The sequence below is a fragment of the Camelus bactrianus genome, chromosome 3 (genome assembly GCF_048773025.1).
Source record: "Camelus bactrianus isolate YW-2024 breed Bactrian camel chromosome 3, ASM4877302v1, whole genome shotgun sequence".
Lineage (NCBI taxonomy): Eukaryota > Metazoa > Chordata > Mammalia > Artiodactyla > Camelidae > Camelus > Camelus bactrianus.
Window position 1 is genome coordinate 100,387,593 of NC_133541.1, and position 10,595 is coordinate 100,398,187.

The following is a 10,595-nucleotide window of genomic DNA, read 5'->3' on the forward strand; positions in this document are numbered from 1 at the left end:
AAGAGAGTCAACACCAAACTCCTGGTTTTGAAGGCATTCTACCGTTGCTGCCATACAGAAATCAGGAAGCTGCTGCTATTGCTGCTCCCAAAACTCTTGCTGCCAAAATGGCCTCTCCCCTCCCACCTCCAAAACTGGTGACTACACACTGGAACATAGTGTCTGGCTGCCACAATGGCCTCCAGTTCCCTATGAAACTGATGGCTGGACATAGATGCTGACTTGGCTGCAAGCACTCACATCTTTCTGATCTGCTGGTCAACAGCAATGACAATGGAAAGATGACCTCTACCTGTCTTCAAAGGTTCATGTGAAGGTATCTCATTGGTAAAACCTAATTTACGTCCAGAATAATAATTCACAGGATCCTGTAAAATGGAATTTTAAGCTTTGCAGACCCTGAGCTTTTAAAAAATTAATAAAAGGAAGTAGGAATGGATGACAGTGCCAACAGCACAGTGGGGAAGCACCACTGGTCCAAAGGATCTTGTCCCAGAAATTGAATTTATTACTTCATTACTTTGAGGGCTAAGCTTTTAGTGGAACAAGAATTTTTTGGCTACAAAACACATCATCAGTATGGAGAAATACAATCATATGCTCATCTAATAACCAATCCAAGTTAGTAGCTAGAAAGTACATGGATAACTCAGTAGACCTGATAAACCAACTACCAATCCTGAAGTGGGAAAAGCTGAGAACCAATCCTGCTTAGACTGCAAGATTTTCAGAAGTATCAGAACTGTCAGCCCTAGATACTATGGAAATGACAACAGGATGCCAAATAAGTAGAATTATGTTAAAATTGCTTCAAAATCAGTTAAACTTTTAACAGTCAGATCACTTTACCCCACTCCAGTAACTGAGTAACCTACTCCCCTGACCCCAGCAAAAGTCTGAAGTTTTATCTTCTGATGACTGAAGAAAAAGAGAGTCATTATATTAGAAGGCCCATGGTCAAAATTGAGGGCAGGGGAAATATGTGTAGCGGAAATAGGTGATCTCTAGATAGTGAGCACTGATTGTTAAAATACTATGATAGTCACTGGGACCAATTACAAATATTTCAGTTCTCTTCTCAGACACATGGTAGAATTTCAATTCTATTTCCTGTTTAAAATACTCGTGGCCATGTAATTTCATTTGTCCAGTAAAAAATGAGAAGTGACATACTTTACTTACAGGCTGGAACTTTTGGAGACAGTGCATGGTTTAACATATTTAGTTTCTCCACTATAGTAATCATGAAAGACTTGTAGAGATGGAAATCTCCAAAAGCCTAGATAGATCGCTCACTGAGGACTGGGAGGAGGGCCCTGTGCTGAACTGTATGGGATATATAGTGTGAGCAAGAAGTCAACCTTCATTGTGTTAAACTATTAAGATGTGTTGTAACTGTTTAGTACTGAAGCATAACCTAACCTATCCTGAATAATGCAGGCCTACACACCTCTTCCCTCACTCAGTCCTTTATCTTTTCAATCTGTACCTTTTCCTCCTGGGTAGGAGATTTTTAAAGAGTTGGGGAATCTGACCAGCCCAAGGGAAAAGACCTAATCACACTGACACTGGGGTTTCCTCAACCACAGGAGCTCCCAGTTCACCTTAGAGTAATGATCAAAATGTACAAGTCCGGATACCACAGTCAAAGCTACTACTCAGCTCTTTAGTATCCCAAACTAAATCAAGAATAGACACCTGAATTAAACTCCTGAAGAAAGTTTCTAAAAAGAAATACAGAAATAAAAACAAAGCAAAAAGGAAAAAGGTAAATTAAATGAAGGAAATAGAAAGTTTCTAAGAGCTACAGGAAATTAGTTTTTTAGATGAAAGGGCTTACCAATTGTCCTGTACAATGGATGAAAATAAGCTCAAATCAAGATACATTCGCATTTAAGTTTAAAATGCTTGAGACAATAACAAAGTACTACAACAGGAAATAAAAATATGGGTCACCTATAGAAGATATGAAATAAATTCTGCTTTAGATTTCTTAACACATTGGCTTAGGGAACTCACTGACAAAATATTTTAAAATTCTGAGGAAAATTTATTTACAATCTAAAACTCTATGATCAGTCAAACTTACAATCAAGTTTGAGGACAAAATAAAGATAATTTAATACACTCAAGGTCACAATAAAATTTAACTCTCATATACCCTTCTCAGGAAACTACCAGAACATATTTGTCAAAATGAAAGATTAATCTGAGAGGAAGTCAGAAGAAATAGAAAAGAGACAATCCAAAGCAGAACAAGTGAAATGAATCTCCAGATGACACTGAAGGATGATCCCAGGATGACACGTGTCTCCAGCATAGTGAACAACTAGTCCAGTTTGAAGATGTATGACTCAAGAGACAGGCATTTTGAAGGATATCATCAGCAAGTCCCCTGACATATTTTCAATCAGATGAAACTACTGGAGGATGTGATTGATTAAAGCTATAGAATAAGCCAAAAACTAGGAAGAAATTAAATCTTTCAAACAGGAAACCCAACCAGAATAAAAGGCAAAGAGAATTCCAAGAATGAGAGCAAAGTAAAGGTCCAGGATGAAAACTGTACTGCAGATGTGGAGAGCAACCACTCAATTTAAAGGAGAATTGATATCTCAGGAGATATGGGAATGACCACGTGGAAAATTGTACTGAGAGGCAATTGGAAGTGTGGGAAGAATAGGTGATAGATAGAAAGAAAACAAGTAAATGAAAAGGCAAGGTTATTATTAACTTCAAGGAAAAAAGAAAGAAGATATAATGAGTACACAACAAGGATCCCAATGATACTGTAAATGAAAGAAGGCATGAAAGAGCTAAAACCTAATCCAACATAATAAGGATTCAGCTGATAATGTCTAAAACTAATTAACCAAAATACAGCAGAATACAGATTAGAGGCAGAAGAAATAACTAAAGAGTTGAAAATGGCTGCTTAATGCTATAATAAGCGAAACAGCATGGTACTCACAGAAAAATAGACGCACAGATCAATGGAACGAAATGAGAGCCCAGAAATAAACCCATGCATATTTGAACAGTTAATTCACAGCAAAGGGGCAAAGAACACAGGAGAAAGGATAGTTTCTTCTATAAATGATGTTGATAAATCTGGAGAGCCATATGCAGAATAATGAAACTATACCACTATCTTATGCCATACATAAAAATCAACTCAAAATGGATTAAAGACTTGAATATAAGACCTGAAACCATAAAAATCCTTGAAGAAAACATATGCAGTAAGCTCTTTGATACCAGTCTTAGCAATACCTTTCTGGATATGTCTCCTCAAGCAAGGGAAACAAAATCAAAAATAAACAAATGGGATTACATCAAACTAAAAAGCTTCTGCACAGCAAAAGGACAACCTAACAAATGGGAGAAGATACTTGCAAATCATATATCCAGTAAGGGGTTAATATGAAAATATATAAAGAACTCATAGAACTCAACAAAGACAAAACAACCTGATTTTAAAATGAGTAGAAGATCTGAATAGATACTTTTCCAAAAAGACATACAGGTGGCCAACAGCCACATGAAAAGATATTCAACCAGCACCAATTTTAGGGAAATGCAAATCAAAACCACAATGAGATATCACTTCACACCCATGAGAATGGCTATTATCAAAAAGGCAAGAAATAACAAATGTTGAAGATGATATGGAGAAAAGGGAACCCTCATACACTGTTGATAATATCAATTGTGCAGCCACTATGGAAAACAGTACGGAGATTCCTCAAAAAACTAAGAATAGAACTACCACATGATCCAGCTATTACACCTCTGGGTATTCATCTGAAGAAAATGAAAACACTAATTTAAAAAGATATATGCACCCCTATGTTCATTGCAGCATTATTCAAAATAGCCAAGATATGGAAACAACCTAAATACCCATCAACAGATAATGGGATAAAGAAGATGTGATATATAATACGTATTTTGTATGTATACACACACAAAATGGAATACTACCAGCATAAAAAAAGATGAAATCTTGCCATTTGCAACAACATGGATGGACGTTGAGGGTATTATTCTAAGTGAAATAAGTCAGAGGGAGAAAGACAAATACTGTATGATTTCACTTATATGTGAAATATAAAAAGCCAAGAACAAAACGAAAAACAAAGCAAACAAAAACAAACACATAGATACAGAGAACAGAGCAGTGGTCACCAGAGAAGGTGGGTAGGGGTAGGGCGAAATGTGTAAAGGGGTCAAATGTGTGGCGACACATAAAAGCTAAACTTTTGATGGTGAGCACAGCACACACCTGTATACAGAAGTGAAACTGTAATGTACATATGAAACTTGAATAAGGTTATAAACCAATGTTACCTCAAAAAGTCTCTTTATTGGGAAGGTGAAGAGGGAAAGGGCAGAAAACCATTGTATTTTATTAAAAAAAACTATTTGATATTGAATCAAGGTCATAGATTATTTTGAAAAAGTGTGTTTTAAAAGATCAGAAAAATACAGATCTTGCAAGTCTCCCCAAGAATAAAAAGGAGGTAAAATACTAAATATTACTAATAATAGAGACATAACCAAATATAAATAATGCAAAGAAAATATAATAGCAAAACATTTGCAAATCCAGATAAAATAAATGTTTTTCAAATAAAATACAAATTACTTTAAAAAGAAACAAAACCTAGTGGGGGAGGGTATAGCTCAAGTGGTAGAGCACATGCTTGGCATGCTTGAGGTCCTGGGTTCAATCCCCGGTACCTCTAAAAATAAACAAACCTGATTACCTCTCCCCACCAAGATAAAATAAGATAAAATGATACAACAGTAAATAAATAAAAAAAATTTAAAAAAGAAACAAAACCAGACAGATTAACAACCAAAAATAAAGTAGAAAATATAGTCATAGATTTACTACCCAAACCCAACCCGTTTTAAAAGGAAAATTACAATAAAGCATGTAGAAAGACAATTATAAAGAACTATTATGTTGCATAAAAGTAGATGTAAAGCTTCCTAGCCCATACTACGAGACCAGGATAGTTTAATACCAAAATTACAGACACTACACACACACGCACACACCCATAGAGCAACATGAGCCAGAAAAATTCTAAAACTGTGTTGGCTCATCAAATCCAACTGTGCATTAAAACAGTAATATGTAATATCAAGAGTTCAATAATTAAAAAGCTAAAGAATAGAAGTACAAATGCAACATATGTCAAAAATTGCTCTAAAAATTTGAAAGAATGAAGAAAAATAAGAAAACTTTTTTGATCCAAAGAAGGGAGCACTTACCCCCAAATTGAGATCAGCTATCACAGTTAAAGATGAAATACTAGAAGAACTTCCACAAAGGCAAGGAAGACACCTGCTTGCTACTATCAATTTTAAGAGTATTCGGGGGGAAGGGTATAGCTTAAATGGTAGAAAGCATGCTTAGCACGCACGCTTAGCACGCACAGGTCCTGGGTTCAATTTCCAGTACTTCCATTAAAAAATAAATAAATAAATAGACCTAAGGGTCTCCCCCTCCAAAAATTTTTTTAAATTAGAAAATTTTTAAAGATTATTCATTGCATACGCTTGGAAATACCAGTCATTGAAATTATATGTGAACACTAATTTATACATATAATGCTTAAATCTAGTGAGTAGTGGAGGTTGAGGGGTAAAAGGTGTTCCAAAAAATATCATGGGTAAAGAGTGAAGACCTTGAAACTGGGAGGGTTAATTAATATACAAGAAACTGGAAAAAAAAAAAAAAGGCCAGTTGCTTTGCAGCATTATTGTTAGGCAGTTTACAAACAAATAAAAGGCTCTCAACCAATATTTGTTGACTCTTTGATGGAGACTTCATTTCCTTATATATTCTTTATTATCAAACTTAAAAACAGGAAAAGGTTTTCTTACGATTTATTCCTGGTAGGGAGCCAGAGTTTAATTCTGTGCACTTAAATTAAGGAAAATAACTGATTTATTTTTCTACAAATTCAGACTAACTAAGAGGAAAACGATGTGAACACTTACTTACTAGGACTACTGTGGCCATTTGAGGAAAAAGATGAAACAGCAAAGGCACTTGGGGGGAAAAATATCACTTCTACTGCAGTTTCTCCTTTAATCCGCCATCTTTCTGTTCTATTCTTGAAAACGGGAATAACATGCACAAAACGCAAGGTGGCGCTGCTGGCTAAAAAGAGAAAAAAATAATCGCATAAAGGATGTTGCAGATTCCAGTGTTAAGAGCAAAACTGGCCAGACCAGTAAAGTAGAGGAAAGGAAACCACTGTAATAGGAGTTGGGGGAAAGTGGGGATCCCTCCCCACAAGCATTGCTATTGTCCAGCTCATTTCTAAGGATTCCGCTGATGTCACTTCTGAGAGTTGCTTGAGGCTGAAAGTGTTTTTGAAAGACTGGTTAAATGAAGAATGGAGGCCAGAGTGGTGCGTACTGTGAAGAAAAGGCAAGTCCTATTTCTTTGTGTATTTCTGGGAGTGTCTTGGGCTGGTGCGGAACAGCTTCGGTATTTTGTGGAAGAGGAAACAGAGAGAGGCACCTTTCTGGCCAACCTAGCAAATGACCTGGGGTTGGGGGTGGGGGAACTGTCAGCAAGGGGACCCAGAATTGTTTCAGATCAGAACATGCCATTTTTACTACTTGACCCGCTTACTGGTCATTTACTTCTAAATGAGAAATTAGACCGAGAGGAACTGTGTGGTCCCACAGAGCCGTGTGTGCTGCCTTTCCAGTTGTTACTGGAAAAGCCTCTTCAGATTTTCCGTGCTGAGTTATGGGTCAGAGACATCAACGATCATTCTCCAGTATTTCTAGATAGAGAGATTACCTTGAAAATATTAGAAAGTACCACTCCAGGGGCAGCATTTCTCCTAGAAAGTGCACAGGATTCAGATGTTGGAACTAACAACCTGAGAAACTACACCATCAGCCCCAATGCCTATTTCCGTATTACTGTCCATGATAGTGGGGAGGGGATTATCTATCCTGAATTGGTTCTGGATAGGGTGCTGGATCGTGAAGAGGTGCTTGAGCTCACTTTAACCCTCACAGCCTTGGATGGTGGCTCTCCAGCCAGATCCGGGACTGCCTTGGTACGCATTCTGGTTTTGGACATAAATGACAACATCCCTGAATTTGTACAGTCTCTCTACAAGGTGCAGGTGCCAGAGAATAGCCCTGTTGGCTCCCTGGTTGTCACCGTGTCAGCTAGAGATTTAGATACTGGAAGTAATGGAGAAATAGTTTATGCATTTTTTTACGCTACTGAAAGAATTCTCAAAACGTTTCAAATCAATCCAACATCCGGCAATCTTCATCTTAAAGCTGCACTGAACTACGAGGAAATGCAAACTTACACATTAACTATTCAGGCCAAAGACGGCGGAGGGCTTTCTGGAAAATGTACTGTGATGGTTCAGGTAACAGATATAAATGATAACCCACCAGAACTGCTCATGTCATCATTTACTAGCCCAATTAAAGAAAACTCACCCGAGACGGTCGTAGCTGTTTTCAGGATTCGAGACAGAGATTCAGGGAACAATGCAAAGACAGTGTGCTCCATCCCAGATGACCTCCCCTTCGTTCTGAAGCCATCTATAGAGAATTACTATACCCTGGTAACCGAAAGCCCGCTGGACAGAGAAAAAAGAGTCGAGTACAACATCACCATCACCGTCACAGACATGGGGACTCCCAGGCTGAAAACCCAGCACAACATAACAGTGCTGGTGTCCGACGTCAACGACAACGCCCCCGCCTTCACCCAGGCCTCCTACACCCTGCGGGTCCGCGAGAACAACAGCCCCGCCCTGCACATCGGCACCGTCAGCGCCACAGACACAGACGCCGGCGCCAACGCCCAGGTCACCTACTCGCTGCTGCCGCCCGCCGACCCGCACGTGCCCCTGGTCTCCCTCGTGTCCATCAACGCCGACAACGGCCACCTGTTCGCCCTGCGGTCCCTGGACTACGAGGCCCTGCGCGCCTTCGAGTTCCGCGTGGGCGCCGCCGACCGCGGCTCGCCGCCGCTGAGCAGCCAGGCGCTGGTGCGCGTGCTCGTGGAGGACGACAACGACAACGCGCCCTTCGTGCTGTACCCGCTGCAGAACACCTCGGCGCCCTGCACCGAGCTGCTGCCCAGGGCGGCCGAGCCGGGCTACCTGGTGACCAAGGTGGTGGCGGTGGACGGCGACGCGGGCCAGAACGCCTGGCTGTCGTACCAGCTGCTCAAGGCCACGGAGCCCGGGCTGTTCGGCGTGTGGGCGCACAACGGCGAGGTGCGCACGGCCAGGCCGCTGAGCGAGCGCGACGCGGCCAGGCACAGGCTGCTGGTGCTGGTCAAGGACAATGGCGAGCCGCCGCTGTCGGCCAGCGTCACGCTGCACGTGCTGCTGGTGGACGGCTTCTCGCAGCCCCACCTGCCGCCCCCGGAAGCGGAAGCGGAGGCGGCGGCCGCGGCGCCGGCCGACCCGCTCACCGTCTACCTGGTGGTGGCCTTGGCGTCCGTGTCGTCGCTCTTCCTCTTCTCGGTGCTGGTGTTCGTGGCGGTGCGGCTGTGCGGGCGGGGCGGGGCTGCGCGGGCGGGTCGCTGCTCGGTGCCCGAGGGCCCCTTCCCGGGCCACCTGGTGGACGTCAGTGGCACCGGCACCCTGTCCCACAGCTACCAGTACCAGGTGCGTCTGAGGGGAGATTTAGGGACCAGCGAGTTTAAGTTCCTGAAGCCGATTATCCCCAATCTTGCATCCCAGAGCATAGGCAGGGAAGTAGAAGAATATCCCTCATATCGGAATGATTCGAGTTTCTGATAAAGCATGGGGTATAAAATGCCGGTATTATGCCTGTTATAATCCTATTAAGAAATTTATCTTGATTTACCTGTAAAGGAGTGCTTTCTCACTAGTTGAAGTAGAAGTATTTTTAAAGTCATAGAATAAATTTTTTTACACTTTTCATGATCCAGTTTTAGACCTAAGAACACTCCACAAAGCATGGAATGTGTATTGTCCTCTATTTCAATTATGCTTTGTGTGCAATCTATTACATGACAAATCTTGTTTGAGACATTTTAAATTGGAATTCACTGTCCTCAAACATTATTGCTACTTTTATTTTCTGAGTTGATTAGAGTGCTGTACAATTATACCTACCCTAAATGTATTTTTTAAAAAAACTTACTATGCATCATACACTATTTTAACACTTTATATTCTAGAGGTAAACCTGTAAGAGGAGGTATTTTAGAAACGGGCAAGTAGGTGTCCACAGAGGTTCAGTGAGTTCATTAAGGTCACCAACTAATAAATGGCAGATCTGAGCATCTGTCCTAAATCCTCTGATTCTGGGGCCTGGCTATAATGCTATACTGTTTTCTCTGGTTAGATTATCATCTGGCATGTTTCTCCCTAATTAAGGAGAAATCTTTTTCTCATATTTATATTCCTGTTCAGTTTTCTCTATATTTGGAAAGAATAAGATATGTACTTGTCTGTGGCTTTATTTTTGTATAAACTAGTAATCCAGTTTTTCTGGATCAATTATTCAACTATTATTTTTAAACCTCTGATCTACCCAAATCTCAAGTGGCAAAAAAAAAACGATCAATCTGTGTTTTCTCCTTATTATCTGAACATATGACCTTCATTTCATAGAAAAGATTAATGGCCATGAATAGAAATATTACATAACTTTGATTGCTTTATTTGTTTCCTCACATTGCTGTCATTTTCCTACAGTAGTCCCGGTCTACTCTTTTTAACATGTTTTTCCCCTTTAATTTGAAAGTTTATTTTTTAAAGTTTCTGTTTAATATACTCCAGTGATTGAAAAAGTGTAAGAAAAATAATAATTTAAATATATAGTATTAAATAGAAACTAATTATCACTGAATTACTTACAGATTCTGGAGACTTAAGGAAAAGTCTTGTCTGATATAAAATTTGTAACTGCTTTTTCTTTAACAATTTTCCAGATAATTAATGCAGAATTTTGTATTCCAAATATATCAAAAAGCTAGTGCTGATAATTCATAATAGTAATATTACTGTGCATTACTAATGATATATAGTCTATGGACCAAAAAAGAGAATCTCACAGCAGTAGAACCTTAAGTTGTTTATATAGTATCAGAATAAAATTACTCATTTTTTCCAGCAAATCAATGGCATGGAAAAGGGGAGGAGGGAATTTTACACAATGAGAGAAATTAATAGACATACCAACCAGATGTAAAGGATGGTGGATTGTGTTTGGATCTTGATTCAAACAGCCATAACAACTTTGAAACAATTGGAGAAATCTGAATATAGGTGGATATTAAATAATATTAACCAAATTTCTTAGCTTGGTAAGGACATTGTAGTGTTTTTTTTTAAGATGTTAAAAGCTAGAGATGTATAATGTAGTATTTATGGGTGAATATTTAGTTTTTCTGGGATGCGAAAATGTTGGGGAGATAGGGTAAACAATTATGGAAAATAGTGATAATTGTTCTAGTTAGTTATGAGTACCTGAGTGTTCATCCTACTATTTTCCTTCATTATGGGATTTGAAATTTTTCAAAATAAAAGGTTTTTTTGAATTTACCTTGA

General features: G+C 39.5%; 1 protein-coding gene across 1 annotated transcript; it reads left to right on the forward strand.

Annotated features, from left to right (window-relative positions):
• The first annotated feature begins 6,162 nt into the window (after positions 1-6,162).
• On the forward strand, positions 6,163-10,589 carry PCDHB7 (protocadherin beta 7). The gene has a single exon (XM_074360827.1). It carries the CDS (start codon positions 6,417-6,419, stop codon positions 8,811-8,813), a length of 2,397 nt encoding a protein of 798 aa, XP_074216928.1. The 5' UTR covers positions 6,163-6,416; the 3' UTR covers positions 8,814-10,589.
• Positions 10,590-10,595: the final 6 nt, after the last annotated feature.

What these genes read in the sequence shown, in the direction of transcription:
- PCDHB7 (XM_074360827.1), top strand. Translation starts at nt 6,417, where the DNA reads ATGGAGGCCAGAGTGGTGCGTACTGTGAAGAAAAGGCAAGTCCTATTT.